The sequence below is a fragment of the Otolemur garnettii genome, unplaced genomic scaffold (genome assembly GCF_000181295.1).
Source record: "Otolemur garnettii isolate 467f Iridium unplaced genomic scaffold, OtoGar3 scaffold00026, whole genome shotgun sequence".
Taxonomy (NCBI): domain Eukaryota; kingdom Metazoa; phylum Chordata; class Mammalia; order Primates; family Galagidae; genus Otolemur; species Otolemur garnettii.
The window spans coordinates 14569176-14594347 of record NW_003852421.1 but is presented as its reverse complement, the minus strand read 5'-3'; the positions used below and the strand labels follow the sequence as shown (position 1 = coordinate 14594347).

General features: G+C 38.4%; 1 protein-coding gene across 2 annotated transcripts in view; it reads right to left on the bottom strand.

Annotated features, from left to right (window-relative positions):
* Positions 1 to 25172, bottom strand: part of RNF144B (ring finger protein 144B) — a 179023-nt gene that overhangs the window by 36540 nt on the left and 117311 nt on the right. For both annotated transcript variants that reach the window (XM_023512276.1, XM_003788377.3), the window contains exon 3: positions 5808 to 5912. In XM_023512276.1, the coding sequence (XP_023368044.1) occupies positions 5808 to 5912 (105 nt within the window). The remainder of the gene's footprint in view (positions 1 to 5807; positions 5913 to 25172) is intronic.

The window sequence follows — 25172 nt, the reverse complement described above, 5'->3', positions numbered from 1 at the left end:
TCCATAGCCTGGGACTTGGAAGGAGTATTAGTGGCAGTTGGAGGAAATTAGATTTCCCAGGCTGTGGAATGGCAGGTACTACTCAGAAAGGATTATTCACTCACCGCTGAAATTGTACGTGGCCCAGAAGCGTGGTTCAGGCCCTCCCAGAAGTGACAATAGGCTAGTTCCATAACACCATAGGGGAACTGCTTAAACTAGACATCACCTTTTTAAACAGAGCTTTGTCTGAAATAATGCTATCAGAATAAACAATCTGTGTCCTGTCTTTCATATTTCCATGTTGGACAAGATTCCTAGATTCAATACATTGGAAAAGTTCCACAGAGCCACTGCTGCAAGTACCAGATGATGCAATGAAGGAAAGTTTTACTTTTTTCCTGGCTCCTCATGGGTTCACGTCTAGCCATAAGTCCTCCAGAGTTACTAGGTGTTTTGTTTTGTTTTGTTTTGTTTTTGCTGTTTTTGGCCAGGGCTGGGTTTGAACCTGCCACCTCTGGCATACAGAGCTGACGCCCTTCTCCTTTGAGCCACAGGCACCACCCAGAGTCACTAGTTTTTAACAACGTCCATAACACTGAAGGGGAAATTACCATTTTCTATTATTTCCTACACAAAAAAACAGTCCCATTGGTATCTGTGGGGGACTGGTTCCAAGACCTCCCATAGACACCAAAATATTCAGATGCACAAGTCCCTGGTATAAAATAAAGCAGTGTATTTGCATATAACTTATACACATCCTCCTATATACCTTTTCAATGATCTTTAAATTAAATAAAATACCTAATACGATAAAAATGCAAGGTAAATAGTTGTTATACTGGGACAGCACCTGTAACTCAGTGGGTAGGGCACCGGCCACAGACACCCAGGCTGGCAGGTTCAAACCCGGCCTGAGCCAACTAAACAGCAATGACAACTGCAAGAAAAACATAGGCAGGCATTGTGGCAGGTGCCTGTAGTCCCAGATACTTGGGAGGCTAAGGCAAGAGAATCCCTTAAGCCCAAGAGTTTGAGGTTTCTGTGAGCTGTGATACCACAGCACTCTACTGAGGGTGACACAGTGAGACTGTCTCAAAAAAGAAAAATAAATAGCTGTTATACCATATTGTTCAGGGAATAATGACAAGGGGAAAAGCCTGTACATGTTCAGTACCAACACAATTTTTCTTCTGAATATTTTTGATCTGTAGCTGATTAAACCATGGATGTACAATCCATAGAAACCAAGGACTTGAACTAGGCATTAAATGCTTCACTAATGAGGCTATTTCTACTAGAGAAAAGTTAAGTGGCAAGGTCACAGCTGAGCCAATTTGGAGGTATCAAGAAGACAGGCGCATGGCACATAGCCAACTATGTAAGCCAGAGCTATATGGTCAAGGCAAGAGCTGAAATTGCTAGTGCCCTCTGAAGATGGAAACACGCTAGACTTAACCACATCTTGTAAGGCATGGAATGATAAAGAATCATATGTTGTAACATAAATACCGGCAGGACAAAAGGAACCAGCACTAACCAGTACTATTTTTAAGAAGCAAAGGATATTTATGTGTTATCTGTGTAATTCAACACTTTTTTTTTTTTTTTTTTTGCAGTTTTTGGCCGGGGCTGGGTTTGAACCTGCCACCTCCAGCATATGAGGCTGGCGCCCTACTCCTTTGAGCCACAGGTACTGTCCAATTCAACACTTCTTAAAAGATTGAAAGTAGTAGTGGTCAGGGAGACAGAATCCTATAGAATCCAGTTAAGCACCAAGCACAAGAATGAGCTCCATTGTAATATGCTCAATAATAAGTAGATTATGAGATATATCAAGGAAAAAATCATAACTGTATATGATGGAATCCTGATGAAAAGCAAGTTAGAAAGGAAGGTGGTACAGCTTAACTTCATGTGTGTGTGGTGTTTCCTTTCAAAGAAAGAGTTCCATGTAAACCAGCGGTTCTCAACCTGTGGTTTAATACAGGAACTGTATTAAAGGGCTGTGGCATGAGAAAGGTTGAGAACCACTGATGTAAACTGATGAAGTTACCTGTATCTCCAATATAAACTTCTATTCAGTTCTCAATTCAAAATGAGAAACAATCACCACCACCATGTTTTTTACCACTCTAAAAAAATAGAAGCAAGTTACTTAAGGACATTTGATTACTGCATATTTATGCCTACCTTTGGTCAAGCTCTCAGCAAGAACAATGAGCAGGAGTGACCCTTAATGCCCTAAAACAGGTGTCCTCAAACTACGGCCCTGCGGGCCACATGCAGCCTAACGAGGATGTTTATCCAGCCCGCCGGGTGTTTTTGCCGCCCCTGCCTGTCCTGCTTAGCAGCCAACTCATCCTGGGACCCGCAGTCTAGCCCTCCAAAAGTCTGAGGGACAGTGAACTGGCCCTCTGTTTAAAAAGTTTGAGGACCCCTGCCCTAAAATATCTTCCACTCATTTAATAAGAAAAAGACTTTAGAAAATTTAAGAAATACCACAGCTGAGTTTGGAATATGATTTTTCCCCCAAAATAGACTTTTATAAATTTTTAATTTTTTAAATTTTTTTAAATTAAATCATAATCATGTGTACATTGATGCATTTATGGAGTTCAGTGTACTGATTTGATATACAATGTGAAATGCCTACATCAAACTGATTAACACATCCATCACCTCACTTACTTATTTGTTGTGGTTAAGACAATTATACTCTTTTCTTAATAGTTTTGAAATGTACCATTGCATCATGCACATTAGGTAAGGTCCCCCCCAAATGCCCTCCCTCCTCCCATCTCCACTCTCCTTTCCCTTCTTTCTTCTCTTCCCTTCTACTTTCTGGACTATAGTTATGTTTTGCCATTCATATGAGTCTGTAGGTGGTTATATATTGATTTCATAGTAGTATTGAGTACATTGAATACTTTTTTTTTCCATTCTTGAGATACTTTACTAAAAAGAATATGTTCCAGCTCCACCCAGGTAAATGTAAAAGATGTGAAGTCTCTATCTTTTTATAACTGCATAGTATTCCAGGGTGTACATATACCACAATTGACTTTTATAATTTTTTTTTAATTTATTGTTGGGGATTCATTGAGGGTACAAGAAACCAGGATTCACTGATTGCATTTGTTAGGTAAAGTCCCTCTTACAATCGTGTCTTGCCCCCAAAAGGTGTGGCACACACCAAGACCCCACCTCCCTCCCTCCTTCTCTCTCTCTGCTAATCCCTTCCCCATTCCTCCCTCCTTCTTCCTCTCTCTGCTCACCCCCTCCCCTTGTCATTAATTGTCCTCATATCAAAATTGAGTACATAGGATTTTAAAGAGCCATTATGGGGTTTGCTTGGTTTTACTATATGACCTAAAATAAAATTTGCTTTTAGAATAAAACTGAATAAAGAGAACCATAAGCAGGAAAGTGTGACAGGGAAAATACAAAGAGAAAAGCAATCAGGAAATTCAAGCTCTAGTCTAAAGAAGGATGAGACGAACTCTGGCCAGTCTTAACCCACTCATCCAGACATATTAGCCCTAACATTCAATATCCAAAATGCCAATGGCTGATGGCCGCCATTTACTGAAAAGTCTAGAACAGCAACTAAGCAATTGAGCTTTCTGCAATGATGGAAATGTTCTACTCTGTGCAGTTGAATCTGGTAATCATTTGCCACCTGTGGCTATGGAACACCTAAAAACCTTTACTGACTAGTCTAACCAAAGAACTGAATTTTTAATTTTATTTAATTTTAATTAATCTGAATAGCCACAGGTGGCTAGTGGTTCCTGAATTGGACAGTACAAGTCTAGAATATAGGACTCCGATTAATTTCATAAGCTTGTTTTGAAATTTCACCAAACTATCCATTTCATTTATGTTTAATAGATTTTGCATACATGAATTCTATAAGAATTCACACCAGACACAGCTCTTACTGCCTGTCCCAATCCTCACATTTCACTTTTATAGTTATCTGACTCATCTGTTGATCAGAAGCTCTACGAGGACAGCACTGGTGGGCCTGGATTGGTCCTGCATACTCTGAACTCCTTATTAACCCTTGTGATCGTTCAGACACCAGAGGAGCAAGTCAAAAAGGAAGCATCAGTCCTGGAAAGATTAGGCATAACCAGACACTTTCAAATACTGAGGCTCCTTTGAGAAGCAATTTCTAAGTGACATAGATCAACAGTATTCTTAGTAGCTAGTCTAATTTTCTCCTGCCATAATTTCCTTTTACCCTACACACACGAACATAAACAGAGGTTCTCACCATAGGATTTATATATTCAATATTACCTTTCTACCAAAAAATTAAATTATTTCATGAATTCCTTAAAATGAGTCATTTCTAAACCATTAACTATTCCTTGTATGCCTCCCTAAACATACAACTACCCTTCTAAGGTCACTGTCACTTGTACAATTCATCTGACATTCCATAAACTGAACACAGGGTATCCAGATATAGATTGATTAGAAATCATCTATACCAGATGGCACTGTAGCTCGGTCAGTAGGGTGCCAGCCACCTACACTGAGGCTAGCGGGTTTGAACCTGGCTCAGGCCTGCTAAAACAACAGTGACAACTGCAACAAAAAAATAGCCGGACATTGTGGTGGGTGCCTGTAGTCCCAGCTACTTGGGAGGCTGAGGCAAGAGAATTGCTTAAGCCCAAGAGTTTGAGTTGCTGTGAGCTGTGACACCCCAGCACTCTACCCATGGCCACAGTTTGAGACTCTGTCTCCAAAAAAAAAAAAAAAATCATCTATGCCAGTTTTCTGACTACTTTGCTTATAAAGCAAAAGACATATATGTAAAAGCATTTATATTCATAAATAATTAATAATACTTATAATAAATAATTTCTTCACATACTTATATGCACTCAATATGTTGAGCTAACAATTACCTACCTAGTTCTACTCTTAATGCCATATAGTTAAGAAAGCTAGAAAGAACTAGATTAGAACTATATCTCTTCTACTTTCTAGCTATATGCTTTGGGATAAGTTACTCCAATCCTCTGGGCCTCAGGTTTCCTATCTGAAAGTAAGACCCAATTTCATGGGATTTGCTGAGAGAATTACATAACAGACCAGCTATGACCACATCTAGAAGGCTACCTGCTATAAAGTAGGTGTTCTGTGTCTGCTGAATAAATAACTTATTTCGTTTGTTTCTTGGGGCATCTTTCAGAGGCTCACAAAATCCCTAAAAATGGATAAAAAATCATTATAATATAAAGTGAACAAGATTTTAAAATAAAAAGGCAGATTTTAAGGATAAGTTGATGACCAGGGATTGAACAAACAAAAGAAAGTGTTAAATCACAGTCTTAAGAAAATGGGAGAACTCACTCAAAAAAGAAAGTTGCCTAATACAGATCAACAGAAGGCCTCTGATGCTTGGAAATGGTTCCATTCAGCCTATCACTATAAAATCACAATTTATATTTTCAATAACTGTGGCTAATCTGTGGTCTATTTATCTTTAAGTAATAAAAAAAAAATCACAAAGCCACTCACTACTTAGCCTCCAAACCTCATACTGATAAAGTTGATCTCTAGCACCTTTGCCTGTTACAGAGCTGCTTCAACAGTGAAGATCCATAAATAGAACTGAGGCAAATGACAGCTTTAACAGTTTATGGAAAGAACATAAAGGTATTTATAGCAATAAAGCACGCCTTTATAAAGGTAATCTGCATTTCGTTGCAAGACTCCCTGGTATGGAGGTACATAAAGAGTCAAGATCCTAATAAATGTTAATAATATCATTAACAAAGAAGGGAAGATATGGTATCCCTACATACCTCAGCTTCCTGCAGGGTCCCATGGTTTAGGCACACCATGTCTGGGCAAGTGATGGGAGACCCACATCCTTCTCGGATTGCCAGCTGCATGTACTGTTTCAGGCACTAGGAGTTAAGAAGAAAAAAGACAGACAATTACCCACCTCATTACAGTAGCACAAAGGTTGCCTAACAGAACCAGTCACTGCCTCTTTTTCCTTAATTGGCTGTCCTGGGCTCTTGTACACAGGAAACATAAGTTATCACAAGTGCAAATACTAAGAGCCATCACTTTGGAAAGAATGCAGAGACAGGTGATTCACTGTGTATGACTTCATCCTAAGAGTTTATTCAAGTCAGATTCCTGCATGCTTTCTCCCACCCTGAATTGTGAAAAGAAGAAATGCTCTTTTCTTTTCTTTCTTTCTTTTTTTTTTTAATTTTTAAAACAAGGTCTCACTGTTGCCCCAGGTTAGAGTGTGGTGGCATCAGCTCAGCTCATAGCAAACTCAGACTCCTGAGTTCAAGCAACCACAATGCCTGGATAATTTTTCTATTTTTGCAGAAATGAGGGTCTTGCTCAGGCTCAAACTCCTAGGCTCAAGGAATCCTTCCTACCAGGCCTCCCGAAGTGCTAGGATTACAGGTGTGAGCCACCACACCCAGCTCTTTTCTAATGGGAAGGTCACCTTACTTTCTAAAACAACTTCTGTTATCTTCCAATTCCATTTTTACCTGAAAGTCTCACCATCAAAAAGCAAACAATTCAGTGATTAGCTCGCACTTAGCTAGCCAAACAGAAACAAAGTGAGATGAAGGCAGTGACTTACTTAGGAATACATTTAAAAGCAAATGTACCTGGAGAAGAGAATGTCAAGTTGAGAAACTCAGGGGACTTTCTGCTGATAAATGATGGCAAAGACACAGGGAGAATGAGACCTTCCCGAAACTATGGGCCTCGGTGGGTGCCATGGTGAGAAGGTTTGAGTAGAAAAAAGGTACAGGTCACTCAAGAAAAGAAGAAATTGGACAAAAAAAAAGATATCCAGAGAAGAGGGAGGACATCAAGAGGAACCTGGTCTACTCATGCACTGCCTGATGTATGTGAACCTCGGAGCAGTGGGGCACAGTGGGAAGGCAGGAGAGGGACTGACAACTCTGCAGACGTCTCTAATGCCTCCCCCTCTCCCTCCCAATCCATCTGTACTCACTCACAGGAAACTGAAGCTAACAAACAAAACTCTAAGAAATCCAAAAGTTGGCTCTTCAATTTCTACTAATTTGCTCATAATTGTAAGCCTTTTTCGATATGCATGAAAAAATAGTCCAGCTCAAATGTATACCCCACGAAAAATACACAGCTAGTCAAAAACAAAGTAATGACTCTTACAAAGTGGTGCTTACTTAGAATCGGGTTTAGATGTTTCAAATGTATACCCTAAAGCAGTGGTTCTCAACCTTTCTAATGCTGTGACCCTTTAATACAGTTCCTCATGTTGTGGTGACCCCAACCATAAAATTATTTTTGCTGCTACTTAATAACTGTAATTTTTGTTACTGTTATGAATTGCAATGTAAATATCTGATATGCAGGATATATTTAGGCAACCCCTATGAAAGGGTTGTTCAATCCCCAAAGGGGTTGCGACCCACAGGTTGAGAACTGCTGCCCTAAAGTATCAACTTGCTACATTAAAAATATTGCCATTCCACCAACTTTTTATAAAAGCATAAACCATTAAATACAATTCAGAATACTAAAGACACAGTTGTGAAATCTCTTCCTTTCATTGATACTCTTTATTCATTTTCCCCACCTGAAGATAAAACTAACATCACTACTATTTTATTTCCAAAAAATACTTGATTAAAACAACCTTTACAATGTATGGATGAATCAATCCAAGGCAAATCATTTAAGCCAGATTTGTATCTCTTCATGCAGCTGATCATTTCCTTTCTCCAAAGAGTCATTTTTTTCTATGATGTTCTTCACAGCAAAAACTAGAAAATAACCTTAAATATCCAAAATAGAAGAACACAAATATATTTTGCTAAATTTATGCAATGAAATGCTACAGAATCATGAAAAATATTTTGAAATGATATTCAAGGACATGGGGAAAATGCTTGTGATTTAGCTTAAAGTGAGAAATAAAAAGCTATCCGGAAGCAGAGGGCCTGTTAAGTCACTCTCCCCTTACAACTGACCTCAATAGAGACAGTATATTTTAACCTTGACTTTCTTATTCAAGAGAAGGGTGAACAATGAACAATCATTTGCTCTAGGACTTACTGTCTGTACCCAGCATGGTCCCCAGTACCAGGAACAGTGGAATGTAGAAGACAGTGGCAGGAAGAAAACATGGGGAAGAATTCTGAAGAAAAGACAAAACCCCAGAGGAACAGAAAAAGTAGCTCACAAAAAGGTGTATCACACCAAGAGAACAAATGAATAAATGATGGGAAAGGCTGTCCCTCTTGTTCCCATCAGCCTTACCAGTTCCAGAGTTACTGCCTTAATCCTCCCTCTCACCCCCAAACTGCCACTTAAAAAGATTTAAGACTCTGAAAATATATGATCTTCAGGCTCAAGGGGAAGGTATCTGAGGAAAACAAGGTGAACTTCAGATCCTAATACCTGGGTTGTACTACATAAGCCCTGATCTACTTGAATCTATGACCAAATTGTACTTCCCTTAATTTTAAAAATAAGAACAATAATACCTATTGTTGTTACCTCACAGGATTTAACACACATGAAAACAACTGAAATTTTATATACTAAATTTGGAAATTGCAGAATATTAGGTCATATTATTACTCTTCTTCTCCTGGTCTGAGACTGTCTATCAAAAACTTGTGGGAATATTTATAATGATATCTGCATACCTTCATGCAGCCTCTCAGAGTTATTTGGATCTGTGGGAAAAAGATTAAATAGGATCTATAGATATTATGCAAGTCTTCATGGACAAAAAAATTTCATTTCGACTTATACTGCAAATTTGTTAAGTTGCCAGCCTCCCCAAGGGCTTATAATGGATGTTCCATTTGCTAATGTAATATTTGTAGGTACACTGCAAACCACGATACATCAACCTAATGAATTTCGAAACTTACCACAAGCACTCTCCTAGCCGAAAGTAATATTATGTGTGACCCATGATTTCAGTAGAGAAGTTAGAGCCTACATGCTGACTACGAGTTTACTCTTTAATTCTAAGAAACACCGGTTCATGCTAGAGGTTTGTTAAGTGTGTGTTGCCAGGTAATCCTCTAGCACAGATACTTTGAGGGTCCGTCAGGGTGGGCATGTGATCCTACTCAAAGGCAGAGAGAGAAAACAACTAGTTCCAATACTGTTTCCTACTGAACTGTCAAGTACTTCAGGTTCATGATATGCCTTCCATTATCTGTCACTAAAATGTTTAATCTCAAAGCCTTCCTCTCTTTTCAATTCCTCTGACTAAAAGCACAAAAGAGGGAAAGACATTCACAAGAACACCATGTATTATGTTATACAAACCAAATATAGATGCGTGGTTAACAATTCTGGGGGACACTGGTATCTAACTTATAAATAAAGACAGAGAAATATAGGGGAAGAAAAGAAAATTATTATCATTTAGTACCATTTAAAAAACTGTATTCCATTAAACAATAGCATAAACAGGTTATCTAAATATGCAATTTTCTCAAGAACTAACAAATTCTAAGGGGAATGGTTCAAATAGAACATTCCAAAAACCCAAATGACCCAAGAAAGAAATGTTTTCTCTTGAATAGTCAACATTTTACTTAGTTTGGTAGAATTTGGAGTAATTTTTAAGCCACAAAAGGTTACATCTAACAAGGACTGTTCACCAAACTTACTCTACAATCCTCAAGGATTCAGATGAGATTTAACTATCACAGACATGGTGAACCAGATGACTCACATTATCTCTTCCAACTCTGAGAGTCTATGAATTATGTATAATGGAATGTTGGCAGAAAGTGGTTTCTCCTAGACACCTTTATAGGGTGATAGTTTTCAACGTACCATTGGCCTGGGAATTCTTCACGTAAGATTTCTTCTCTATTATGGTGGACATGGCAAAAAGGGTCACACTGTTAAGACAAAGCTGCTATGTACCTACCCACGAACAAACCACAGGAGTGGGGAGGAAATACGTATATATGCTTTTTAACTTACTCTAAGTACCTGTGTCACTAGATTACACCTATTTAAATGGTTTTTTTTTTTTTGTATGAGGGAAGCATTACAATGAAGAGTCAGTGAAAATAGATTGCAATGATCATGATTGAAGTACCAGCTTTGAAGTCTCCTCTGCGTTTCAGGTCATTACCCTCTCTAGCTACAGTGCTGTCATTTACAAACCGGGACAATATCACTCACCTAGCCTGCTCTAGAGTAAATGGGGAGTTGGTCCCTCATTAGAGTACATACATAAAAATACTCAGAGAATTGAAAACGTGTATGCAAAGTATAAATGAAGAATGAAATAGATGGCTCTGAATCAGAAGCCTGGCAGAAACGGAAGCCCCAGAGGTCAGTCGCATGAGCAGAGTGGAGATAATAGTTTCTGCTGGGAGGAAGGTGGTACTGGGTGCTGTCAGTTAAAGTTTAAATTGACCTCCAGGATCTTGGATCCTTCTGGATGCTGGTGCTGGGGTCCTGAGATGAAAGGAGGACTGGCTTGGAGCCAAGTTGGTAAAGTATGGACCTAGGGTTTGTCATCCTAGGTCAGGCCTGAGTGGAAAGGAAGGTGATGCGGGGGAAAGTACCAATTGGCCAGAACCCAGACAGGCCTCAAGTGCCTGTTTTGCTTTTTATAATTACAGGTACAATGCGTACATTCAGGTGGCTGTTCCATAAAACATAGACTAACATTTCTCTGCCTCAGACACAATTACATCACAATGTCTCCACTGTGTTCTAAATAACATCTCATGTTGAAGCCAACATTCTATTAATTCCACTTCAGACTATGATCTCTACACATGAGCCAAGGAGAAAGCCTTCTTTGTTGAATACTGTTGAGTTACATTATCAGAACAACTCAAGATGGTATCTCTCTCAACTCAAAAGATGGCACACTAAAAGTATCCGGTTTGAAAAATTCACATAAATCAATAGTCTATAGCTAGGCAGGAAAAATATTTCTGGATGTAATCTGATTCTAAACTTTCTCCCACAAAACCCCTTTCAGAGACCTTGGCTTTTTATCAATCTAAAATTACTGACAGCAACCGACTTGTCCATCATATGTGTTTGCCAACCACACAGGACAAGGAAGATGGATAGGAAAACCTGATACCACACAGTTAAAAAGAAGAAGCCCCCAACCAAACAAAAAGCCATAAATAAGCATGGATGAAAGAGACCTTAGTTTTACAGTTCTCATCCCTCAGCTTCTCTTGTTCCAGAAAGCTTTCCAGCCCCAGCTCCCAGTCTAGAGGGCACCTAGCCCACCTGACTGCCTAGCTAGCACTGCTCTTTTCAAACTGAGCGCAAGGGTATATTCTTGGGAGTCCAAGAGTTCTTCCTGGCAAGATTTTTCCCATTTTATGTTTACTCAGGCAGGGGTAGAAACCTGTGGCCTTCTGATTTCAACCTGTGGCCTTTCTGATCTGTTTTTCTTAAGCACCAAAGGAGGCAAGAAAAGCTTCCTCTGTCTCTGATGTACCCTTTTAATAAAATGATTTGTTATGTAAAATTTAGATTTAGTCAAAAGGCAACATACTTCCTTAAGCTTCTCCACCCTTGCCTGGTCACTCCTTATTTCCACCCAACTGCAATGTTCACACTTGCGTTTGTGGTGCTTTCCTTTGCCAGGGAGGAATCCTTGCATTGTCACTGCAGATGAGAAAAGAATAGAAGAATCTGGGCCTGGTACAAGTCAAGTTTTTAGTGATTCCACCAGAGAATCACAAGTGGCAGAATCACTGAATTTCCTCTTACTTTTTGGAATATGCCAAGTCCAGAGCCTACCTAAAAACTGACTTAACTGCAGCTAAACCCATTAAATTCATGTTAACTTAAATTTCACTGATATGTAATTTTTGTCAATACTCATCTTGCACATTTTTTTTCTGGTGTTCTTACTATAAGAGACCTATACCTAAATGTGCTTATATAGTACTTGTATTATGTTTACATAAGTTTTAATAACACTCTAAAAAAATTTTAAAATAGCTCAATTATGAGTTTCTAATGATTACAGGCATGAGCCACCATGCCCAGACTATCTTTTAACTTTCTTAATGATGTCCATGGAAGCATAAAGGTTTTAAATTTTGATGAAGTTCAATTCATGTATTATTTCTCTTGTTGTTCATGCCTTTGGTGTCATGTCTAAAAATGACTTGCCTAACCAAAGGTCATGAAAAATTTTCTAAATGAAAAAAAAATTTTTTTCTAAATGAATATATATTCTTTTCAGAGTTTTATAGTTTTAGCTCTTATATTTAGGTCTACGGTCCATTTTTAGTTAATGTTCATCTACAGTGTGCAGAAGCAGTCTAACTTCTTTTACAAATGCACATTCAGTTGTCAAATATCATTTGTGGAAAAATTCTTCTCTCCCCCCTTAAATTATCTTGGCATCTTGTTGAAACTCAACTAACAATAAATAAGACTTATTTCTGGACTCTCAATTCCATTCCATTGGTTTATCTGTCCATCCTTATGACAGTATTGCACTGTTTTGATTTGTGTAGCTTTGCAGTAAATTCTGAAATCAGGAAATGAATTCTCCAACTTTCTTCTTTTTCCAGACTGACAATTCTAGGTCCCTCAAATTTCCACATAATTTTTAAAATCAACATGTCAATTTCTGCAAAAAAGACAGCCGAAATTTTTATAAGGAGTGTGTTGAATCTATAAGGCTATATGTGGCATATGTGCCATCTTAACAAGTTTTTTAATCCATGAATATGGGGTGTCTGTTTATTTAATCTTTTTAAATTTCTTTCAAGAATGTTTAGAAACTGTTAGAAAGCTTCATACTTTGCTAAAGTTATTCCTAAATATTGTATTCCTTTTGAGGCTACTATATATGGAATTATTTTCTTATTAATGCCATTATCATAATTATTCCTCATCAATGTATAGAAATACAATTGATTTTTTATATCGACCTTGTATTCTGCAATCTTGATGAATTGGCATTTGTATTTTTAAACTCCTGAAGTCATTCCAATGTACAACCAAATCTGAGCACCACTAATCAGTTCAATACCACCTATGCCCTCAATCCTAATCATGGAAGATGCTTTTATGTCTATTATAACTACTTACAAGTTATTTAATAATGCTAAGCAATATGAACTCCAGAGGAAGGAAGAACTCTTTTCTAACTAACATCTCCATAGAGAATACATGCATTCAGCTAGTTTCAGAAAAAAAATAGTGAAGGATGCTTAAGGGAGGAATTATATGTGCAAAATTTGGAACTCTAATTGAGAGCCTTTAAATACTTTAGCCCAAAATAGTTCCCTTACTTTTTCTGGAAAAGGATACTTATAAGGTTTATCTTGTAAGTTTGAGAACAATCATACAATATGGGGGCTCCAATCAAAAGTACCTTCAGTTCCCACCAAGCAAGAGTGATCGAACAGTTCTATCTTTATCTCAAGAGATCATGAAACACCTAAATTAAGAAATTCAGTGACAGAAATAGCTCTGAAGAGAACTCCACTGGATATGCAACAGCCTGGTCCAGTTCTCACAAGGAAGCCAATTAAATCTGCTAAAATGGAAGGACATTCCAATCAGAGCAGTGAGCCAGCACTAGCACTGGAAAGATCTACTTCCAACACGAGTAATTTAATATATCTCCCATTATTAACCTTTCAGAGCATTTGCTTTTGTTCCTCTTGTACTGCCTTTCCTAACAGTGGGAGGCCCCGGTTCTTACACTAGTCCCAAAGAGATCCATCTGGGCCAAGGCTATCTTATGACACAGTATACCCAGAAAAGCAACTGATAGTTCCAAGAGAAAGAAAACAAGAAGGCCTGCCAAGTTTACATCCTTCTACTTTCTACAAAGAAACATTAGCCCTTAGAACTGCAAGCCTTCAACTGTCACCAAAATCCTACAGACAGGCCCAACAGAGTCTGAGAATAAGAATACCCTGGATTAAACATGGGCAGATTCTATTTAATTCATTTGTTACTTTCTTCTTCCTCCTGCTAGAGTCCCCACTTGAACTTTTTGTAAATACTTCTGAATTTTTAAGAATGTACACAAGGTCTCAGCAATACAGGAAAAAAAAAAACCAAGTTAATAGAAGGTGGAGAAACTCTTTAGTCAGGAGGCAGGGCTATCTATGCAAGTTGAACAAAATATAACCATTAACCCAATCTAAACAAATACCCTGGGTACTTAACATTCCACTAAAGAATTCAGAATGAGTATTAAAACTACACCAAAAATAGCAGGATGGATCAACAAATGATAAAGTAAAAAGTTAACATTAGAATCTGCTACAGTAGGGGGGCGCCTGTAGCTCAGTAGGCAGAGTGCTGGCCACATACACCAAGGGTGGCGGGTTTGAACCCAGCCTGGGCCAGCTAAAATACAACAATGACAACTGCAACGACAACAAAAAAATAGCCGGGCAATGCGGCGGGAACCTTGTAAGGCTGAGGCAAGAGAATCGCTTAAGCCCAAGAGTTTGAGGTTGCTGTGAGCTGTGATGCCACAATATTCTACCTAGGGCAACAGCTTGAGACTCTGTCTCAAAAAAAAAAAAAAAAAAAAAAAAAAGAATCTGCTATGGTTTGAATGATGGTGTTCCCTCCAAAATCCATGTTGAAACTTAACCCGTGATGCAATAGTATTAAGAGGTGTGGCTTTGAGAGTTCACAAATGGGATTAGCAACCTTATAAAAGGGCCAGGATTGAAGGGAGCTCTCCTGTCCTTCCATCCCTTCCCACATGGTGACACAGCATCCCTGCATTCCAAAGGACACAGCAATAAGGCACCATCTTGGAAGCAGAGAGCAGCCCTTACCAGACCCAAACCTGCTAACACTTTGATCTCAGATTTCCACTTCCCAGCCTCCAGAACTCTGAGAAATAAATTTCTATTGTTTATAAATTACCCAGCCTTGGGTGTTTTGTGATGGCAGCTAAATGGACTAAGACAGAATCTAAGTGGCAACAGGTACACAGTCCTCCATATCTATGGGTTTCACATCCTTAGATTCAACCAACCATGGAAAGAAAATATTAAAAAGTAAAAGAAAAATACAACCATAAAAAAAAAACAACACAAATTCTGGTGCCCGTAGCTCAGTGGTTAGGGTGCCGGCCACATACACTGGGCCTGGCTAGTTTAAACCCAGCTCTGGCCTTCTAAACAACAATGACAACTGCAACAAAAATTAGATCAGTATTATGGTGGGTGCCTGTAGTCTCAGCTACTTGGGAGGCTGAGGCAAGAGAATCCCTTAAGCCCAAGAGTTTGAGGTTGCTGTAAGCTAGGATGCCACAGCACTCTACCAAGGGTGACATAGTGAGACTCTGTCTCAAAAAAAAAAAAACCACAAATTTAAAAAGCAAACATGGTATTTACATGGCATTTATATTCTATTAGGTGTTATAAGTACTCTCCCATATACTTTAAGTCACTTGAGAGTTGGCCACATCTCTTAATGATGATTTAAAGGCAAACAAGGTATTTACATGGCATTTATATTGTATTAGGTGTTATAAGTAATCTATTCTTTCCCCCATATTAATTGCCATAATTTGAACCAGTCTTCCTTTTCTCTTAGTAAATCCTTACATCTACATATTTGAGCCTACTTCTCACTCTATTCTCTTTTTAAAATCTAACATAGATATTATCCTTGAACTACTACCTTCCAAATATTTTTAAGTTAGCATCATATTCTAGCAAACTAGAGTAACAAGGCAAAGGTCATAAGTCAAAGCTTTGCGACCAGATGTTTCAGAAATATGTGTCAGTGGTTACAAAAGAGATGGCAGGGCATATATACTTCAAAGCACATGATAATGAGAAATTAACATATGCTTTGCAATAAAGTGCTCTGCAAATACCCTAGACCAGACCAGCAGTATCACCTAAAAGATGAGCTGAAACACAGATCATCAGGCCCCATCCCTGGAGTTTCCAATTCAGTAGGGTTAGACTTTATACACCTAACAAGTTTATAAGCGATGTTGGTGCTGGGGCTACTGGTATAAAGGCCATACTTTGAAGAACAATTGCTTAGAACTAAAATATTAATTATCTAAGAGGCAGAGGGAAACAGGGAAGTGATGAGGCTGAGAATATTCATTGAGGTCCTATGATGGTTATGGTTTGTGTCTTAGAGTGACCTCATGTAACCTTCACAGCCACTCTGAGACTAGGATTATCCTTATTTCACACAAAGCAACTGAGTAACTTGCCCTAAAGTTCCCATGATTAAAAAACACAGGAGTTGTGATTTAAACTACCTAAAACAGTCTACCCTTTCTTTCTCTTAGTAAATCCACAGGCTTGCATACCTCCTTGTTTTCCCACTACATCACAATTATTTCCATGTTACTAGAACTAACATTTGAGAAAACACCAGAATCTTTATAACGTGGAAACACTACTTGTTCTCTCCAAAGGTGAGCAATGCTATAGATAAAGTTTTTCTAAGATCAGACACCATTCCAGATTAAAACAAACTATAATTAACACACTACCCAGGAAAATCAGATGTTTCAGCTTTCAGCTAAAAATATTTTCTTTCCATTTACAGAAAAGGCTCTGTGCTCTGGAGTAACCCATGCATTGATCGCCCCCAGCACACAGGAATCACTTGGAAACAATCATCAGACTGAGGTCCTCTTGGGAACCCCAGTAATGTCCACACACCCAGTGTGTGGGGGGAACTGAGGGGAAAACACTCTTTAAGGCAGAGGCCTAGGTCTGAACCTTGACTTCAGTTTCAACATGTGAAAATACACGAAATGCCCTGGGAGCTTCCAGTTGTGTAAACCAGACCTCTTAATCTCCTGGCTTTGGGCTTTGGTTTCCTCAAATAACTTGCCCCGAGTCACACAGTCGAAAGTTCATAGCACACCGTTCAATCCCTTTAATCTGAGGCCATGGCCATCACTGTTTTCAGACTACATACTCTCTGTTCTCTGAGAAACTCAATGAAATTTTTTTAATTGGCTATTCCCTACATTTATTTTGTACCAACTAAACTTTTACATATATAAAATCAGTTGTCAGTTTTGCATCATATAGGCCATTGTCAAGTTTTAGAAATTACAAGTAAGGTCATAAGAACCTAAACATGGGCCTTCGCCAACTATCATACTAACAAATAAAACTTAGGGAGCACATACGATGTGCTATGCAGCACATTACATATTTTCACAGACATTGTTCTTATTTCCTGCAAATAATGCTATGATACAGGAATTGAGCATGGATCTTGGGCAAGCTACTTACCTCTGTGTTGGTTTCTTTCTTTTTTTTTTTTTGTAGAGACAGAGTCTTATTTTATCGCCCTCGGTAGAGTGCTGTGGCCTCACACTGCTCACAGCAACTTTCAGCTCCTGGGCTTTGGCAATTCTCTTGCCTCAGCCTCCTGAGTAGATGGGACTACAGGCACCTGCCACAACGCCTAGCTATTTTTTTGTTACAGTTTGGCTGGGGCCAGGTTTGAACCCACCACCCTCAGTATATGGGGCCGGTGCTCTACCCACTGAGCCACAGGCACCGCCCCTGCGTTGGTTTCTTTTTCTGTAAAACTGGAGAGTGACAGTAAATGAAAAAGAAAACAGAGTACCCTTGCATGTTATATGGTAAATAGTTTTTTTCTTTGATGTTTTTCTTTTTTACAGACAAATAAACTGAGGTTCAGAGAGACTGAATAAACATCCCATGTTCACATGGTAAATAACTCACACATGCTCTCCAGAAGAGTCAAACCAAGAGGACTTCCTTACTGGGGGATGGAAATGATTCAAAATCATTCGGCTTTCAGTTAACACAGAGCTTTTTATTTCTACGGAAGAGAGGCACTGACTGCGTCTCACCTGATCCCAAGAGGTATGGTGCCTATCTGGAATCTACAATATAAGCCTTACATAACCAATCTTTGATGAACTGAAAGGTTCAGAAAATGGGTTTGTGGAATTAACTGAATTTTCTAGTCAATTCACAGCCTTTTTCAAGCTTGCCTAAATGTTTTCAATTTCCTTTTCCTACTTTGTACCCTAAACACAAACTTTTTAGTGTGATAAAGCATTTTCCACTGTCTTAAAATCGTCACTGTAAACATCACTTTTTTTCATTCATTCATATCTGGTATATGTCATATACTTTTCTAGATATGACCTATTTTGTGAATATCAAGGTATAAAATCAGTTGAAACTATACTGGCACTGAACGTATTATACATTTTTCCAAGATAGATTTATGAGATGAGCTTTATTTGCTACAACTTGTTTCCTCCTTAAAAGAGGAAGCATGGATTAAACAGTGAGATATGTTCTTTTCACATAACAAATTAGGAAAAGTGAAAAGTTTAAAAATACCCCAAGTGTCAAAAGAAGGGGTTTTCCAACACTATTGGTGGGATTGCTAAACTGGTGTGACAGTTTGGGAAGGTACTTTGGCAACACATATTGACTTAAAATGTACATATCTTTTGATTAGGCAATTCTATGTCTAAAAATTTATTCAAATAAGAGATATGTGTACATTTATATAAGTACAATAATTTTTATTTATAATAGCAAAAAAAATTATTATTAGGAGTGGCCTACTTAAATAAATTTTTATACACACATACTATAGAACGCTTTAAAAGGAAGGTAACTCTGTATATGTCTATGCAGAAACATGTAAACAATATACTAAGTTAAATTTGGAAAACTCAAGTTAAAGAAAAGTATGTCTAGATAAATAGCCTATTTCTCTTTTAAGTGGTGCATATGAACAAATTTCCAGGCATGTGTTTATGGTCTGGATGGGGGTACAGGTGAGCTGTTCACACATTCAGCACCTTTTGAGGTTTTTGTTTTACTTTGTTTTAAAATCACCATGTATAACATTTATAATTTAAAATTAGTCTTCAATTTAAATAAAGCAAGGAAGAGAGGGGAAAGGAGGGGTCATGGTGTATGGCACTCCTCTTGGGGGCAGGACAAAATTACAAGAGGGACTTTACCTAACAAACACAATCAGTGTAACCTAATTCTTTATACCCTCAATGAATCCCAAAACAGTAAAATAAATAAATAAAAAGAGGCAAGCAAAACTGGATAAGAGGAAGAGAAAGAGGTAACTGAGGTTTTACCATACTTCAAATAAAATTTTCTACTCCCATCACTATACCTAAAATTAGTCACCAAAAATGTTGCATTTATCTGAAGTCTAGATCTAAGACCTGAAAGCCCATTCTGTGTTGGCAACTGAAGGAAAGAGAGAATTCAGCCATCAGCCATGTGGGCATGTGGGCTTTTCCTGCAGACTCTTCTGATGGAGGCCCTTCATTTGCACCCAAGTTCTACAAAGAGATAAAGAAGAACTAAAACCCAACATATTCCACCCTTAGGTTACTGTAAACTTTGTAGAAAGAACTGAAGTTAACTGGAGCAGCTATCTGGTAATGGCACAGTATCACCCCACCCCTGCCTATCCTAAGTACTTCTTAGAAATTGGCAATTAAGTAAATGGCTTATTAGGACAGCTGACTGGGCCTCCAAACACAGATGTACAATCCAAAAAACTGTTACACCTGATTCCAAGAGGTATGGTGCCTAATCTGGAACCCACAATATAAGAAAAAAGTAGTCCACGATAGTAGGAAAAAGTCACTACTGTGCATCAACTTCATAATCTTTAAAATAGGGATAATTTTAATGCCCAGTTTGGGTTATTACATGGATAAAATGGGTTAAAGCTCTTAGGACAATGCCTTATACTGAGTAAGTGTTCAATAAATGCTAGCTGTTATTCTTGTGACAACAATGATGACCAGTGATGCCTAATTGCCTTTCTTTGACTCTAAGTGGAAAGATAAAATGGATCTATGCCAAACAGCTAGAAGATAAGGCAATAGAGATATCTGTGTGAATTCTATTTAATTAGATTTAAATGCTAAATGCTTTCAGAGAAAAAAATGACCATTTTACACTAGGGTAGCCAATGCTACCAGGAAAGAAAGCATGCTTGAATCTTTCACTAATAAATCCCCTATGACCTAGCATGCTGCTTGTCAAAATAAGTAAGTATTGGTTAAATAATGAATAGAGGTGTGCCTTGACCAGGCAACAAAACATCACTAGGCATCAAGCTGTTGGAGTTCAAGAAAGAAAGGAAAGAGAAGTATTCTAGGAAGGAGACAAGGAAGTATGCTTTGTTTAGCTCATGTGAAAAGGTAACAGAAGGGGATCTGGATAGGTGCTCTGTGATAGTTAGCAGGACAACTTGAACATCAGCACAAAGCAATAGGATTCAAGTAAGAGCACACACATCCTTAATAATGGTAGTGGCATTCTGCAAATCTGACAGTATCCCAAATGGATATCAAAAAGGAAGGATGCAGGACCTAATTTAAATGCTCCAGACATCAGAATTACAGTCAACCACAACATGGACAACCTAAGTTGATGAGGGTGTTGCCCAAGCTCCTCCCCAACCCATCTCGCTTCCTTCATACCACTCCTGTCTTGCCCACTTTTGGTCCATTCTCCACCCTATACCAAAGCCCTTCCCCTTACCTCACCCCCACACAAAGCCTTCCAGTGTCTCCATAAAGCGATTTAAACATGGTGTATAAGACTTTCCATTGGGAACACTCATCTCACTCACAGCCCACCAACACGTGCATCTGGCAATTCCTATTCATCTTTCAGTCTCAGCCCTCAGGAAGCCTTCCTGCTGTCCCCGGTCTAGTTTGTGTGGGTTCCCATATGCTCACTGTACTTCCTTTATCAGAGGCTCTGCTGCCCACATGAGAGCAGAATCAGTTCTGTGTGGTGACTGCCATTTGCTCCACAATTATTACAGAGCCTGGCACATAGTAGTACCAAATGGATAAGTAGAATCTACATGAAGATGTGAACAGACTTAGAGGAATAAAACTAGAATAAAACTTCAAAAAAATAAAATAAACTTTTATGACTTCCTGGCTATAGCAGAAAGTTCTCTCATGGTTAGGCTACTTTTGTATGCTTACTGGTCATGGTTTACATGTTTGGCCAGCCCATCACATTCTGAAATGTGGTTTGAAGAATTAAACTTTGGCAAAGTCATGCTTTTAAAAGAAGGTCTACACAACATACAAGCACAGATTACCAAACTAGCATTTTTTTATAACTTTATAGAAAAGAAACAAAATCTTGTTTCATAATGTAGCAAACCACCTCCCACCCTAATGACATATGATTTCCTCAAGTAACATAGAAAAGCTTGAAATATGTGCTGAATCTATGACATGAAGTCAAGAATGTGGTGCAAGCAAAGTTTGTTTCAAAAGAATTACGGCAACCCAAGGAGGGGAGAGAATCAAGTATAGTTTGTTAATCTATCCATTCCAAGAAGGTAAAGTATAAAGAGATGTACCAGAAAAAAAGGAGAATTTTCCAGTTTCTATAGAATTGTGTAAATATACTAATAAAGCAGAATGGTGACAAACTTAAGTGTTTTCCCCTATACTTTATTAGTTAAACTAGAGGCAAAGGGAGGAACAGAAGACTATAAAAATCATGAGATGCTTATTTGTGAGGGGAAAGGAAACATTTTTCTGGACTACATAGCTAGGGGCTAATGAGAACATTAGTAATTCAAAGATATGTGTCTTGAACTAAGTTACCTAGAAATAGATTTTGAGATGATGAATTCCATATTGAAGATTTTTAGGGGTGTACTCTCACCAAAATCATGCCTATAAGGAAGTGAGGACATAGAACCGGGAAGAGGAGGAGATCCTGACCCAAGGTACAGCTGTGCTCAGGGTCTGAACTAGTCTTACTACCCAGCAAGGTGCTTTGGAAGTGGGAATGGCCCTTAAAAGCTGCCCTTTATTAAGCCAAGAGACTTTTATATCCCTGCAATAATCAATCAGTCACTGGCCAGCAGGTCAGTCCCTGGGAAAGGGAAGATGGGATGGAACACTACCCAAAGAAGGCTCTAAACAAATACCACAGTGTTTACTTCATTTGTGTTTCCATTCCAAATGGAATAAAATCTTGCTCATGGATTTTTTTTAATTTTTAATTTTTTTTATCTAATGGATTTTTTTTGAGGCAGGGTATCATTCTGTCACCCAAGCTAGAGTGCAGGAGCACCATCACAGTTCACTGTAACCTCAAACTCCAGCAATCCTCCTGTCTCAGCCTCCCAATGACTGTAGGCATCTACCATCACACTCAGCTAGTTTTTCTATTTTTTGTATAGATGGGTTCTTGCTCTTGCTCAGCCTGGGCTCAAACTCCTAAATTCAAGTGATCCTCCTGCCTCAGCATCCCAGAGTGCTAGGATTACGGTGTGAGCTACCACAACTAACCTTGCTCACTTAACTATAGGATCAAAATGTGAAAGATAAATGCATATTAAAAGAGTAAGTAGTAAGTATATATTTCCCTTAGCAAACTGAAACCTCCCATAGGAGAATGATTCAGCTGGTTAAAGTAATTAAGGAGTCCCAGTTTAAAGTAGAGAGAACTATGAAGAAAAAAAATCTCATCAATTGTCTGGAAAGATCCCAATCCAAGCCATCATTTGACATATGAGGGAAATATAGATAAATGATTTGTTCAGTCACAGAGTTAGTGACAGAAATTAAATGAGAGCTAGACATAAATTTCAAGACTGCCCCAGACAGGTCACTACATCTCACACTGAGCACTGCAGGAGAATTTTTAACAAGTAATCTAATCTTTGCCCTTCATGCAAATAATAGAAACTCAGTAAACAGAATCAGATTTCAACACTAATAGGAAAATTAGATTCCAATGAATTTTGTTTTGGAGAGCAGAACTAGCATTCATAGTTTCAAATCAATGTAAAAGAAAAGGTTGCTTAGATTTAGAATTTCTAATAATTAAATATCCAGTGTTACAGTATGTCCCAATCTTGGAGGTTTTCAGTGAAAAACTAGATGACCACACTAAAAAGAGCAAAGCAACTGCTAGTTGTATTCCAAGTACTGTACTAAGTGCTCTATCTAGATTACATAGTATAAAATTCTCTATAATCTTATATAATGATTATTATCTCTATATCATATGAAAGAAAAGGAAGACTTAGACTACCCAAAGACATTAACAGCTACTACCTACTGCTCCAAACCACTATCATCTCTGACCTGGGCTATTATGTTTGCCTTCTGACTAGTCTTGCTCCTATAGTTTTTTCTCTATGAAGCAGCAAGTGTGATTGTGATGGTTAATTTTATGTGTTAATTCGACTGGGCCACAGGGTACCCAGATATTTGGTTAAACATCACGTCTCAGTGTGTCTTTGAGGATGCTCCTGAATGAGGTTGTCATTTAAACCAGTAGACTAAGTAAAGCAGACAGTCCTCGCCATTGTAGATGAGCATCATCAAATCCATTTGGGCCCTAAATAGAACAAAAAGATGGAGGAAAGGAGAAGACACTCTCTCTACCTGACTGCTTGAGCTGGGACATGGAGTCTATCCTGCCATCAGACTGAGACTCATACCATTAGCTCTCTTGGTTCTCAGGTCCCCAGACTCAGACTGGAAGGATACCACTGGTTCTCCTGAATCTCCAGCTTATAGATGCAGATCATAGGACTTTACCTTTATCTCTTCCCTTAAACAAATCACACTCTCTCACACACACACACTTCTCCAACTCCACTTGCTATATCAAAACACACCAAAAACACTCCCAGTTTAAGACCTTCATACTGTGTGCTTCTGCCTAAAACCCTTTTCTCCCAGACATCTGTATGGCTTGTTCCCTATTACCTTCAGGTCTCTGCTCAAATAATGTCAGTGGGACTTCTCTGACCATCTAATATGAAGTAGAAACCCCCTTCCTTACAGCTCTCCCTAGCCCCTTCACCACACTTCATTTTTCCAGAGTACATACCATCATCTGACTTCTGTATTTACTTGTCAGCATCTGTGTTGAAGCACAGATCAAAACGGGCCTTGATCTGATCATTCACTGCTGTATCCTAACCATCATAACTGTGCAAGACACAGTAAATATTTGCCGAATAAATGAAGCTGGGGCTACCAGACTTAAGACCTATTCTCTTAAATGCCAAACCAGCCTGGCATCCAGGAAAAGGACTTCATTCATGAAGAGGGTGGGGGAACTATTTTAACAGATCTAAGGTCCCTTCCAATTCTGGGACGATGATGCTATGACAAAGACATTAGGGCCTTAATAGCATGGCTTTCTTTTGCCGCTCTTTCCTCTCTTGCCACAGTTTACTACTTTCCTTGAATAAGTAAGTGGTGAGCATTAGGCATGGATGAGATCATAGGTCCAGGAAGCCAGCTCTTCCTTGAGTCATCTCTAATCCATTTCTCATGTTGTTACTATTTGCTCTTATTCTGCAGATGCCATCTGACTCTGCACCAACTCAGTTGTAAGTGGAAAAATATAGTATCGAAGTGGGCATTTTAAACCAGAGACTTGACTGATAGATACAAAGTCATCATAGCATTATCATTAAATCTCTAAATAGGAATAAGCAGCAAGTATACTAATGTTACATGAAAGCAACCTTACAAGCAAGTATATTTTAGTACCAGAAACTAACAAAAAATAACAGAGTGCTTTGAATTTACTTTTATCAAATGACAGGATCACTCTGTCCACTTAACAGTTATAGAAGACATGAAAATCTAGAGTGTTAGAGAATTTAAAAGCCTGAAGAAAAGTTGCAGGTATTGTGACCAGAAGAAGGGACAGAAAATTGTTCTGTGATATTGACCTGGAGTAAGATACTTTATTATTCCTCGAAGCTCTATAGAGTTCTTCCAAAAAGGTATTTTAAATGATTATACTAGACTACCATATCAAACCAACAAGTAAGCACACTATTACATTCTTGGAAGTAAGCAGCTCTTAAATAAAGACCAGAGTACACTATTTGAACAATAATTTTTAATTCAGCTTGTTAATATGTTGTTTAGGATATTGCATCCTCATTTATAAATGAAATATGTTTGTAATTTCCCTTTACAATAATACATTTTTTCTAATTTTATTTTATTTTATTTATTTATTTATTTATTTTTGAGACGGAGCCTCAAGCTATACCCCTGGGTAGAGTGCAATGGCTTCACAGCTCACAGCAACCTCCAACTCCTGGGCTCAAGTGAGTCTCCTGCCTCTGCCTCCCAAGTAGCTGGGACCACAGGCGCC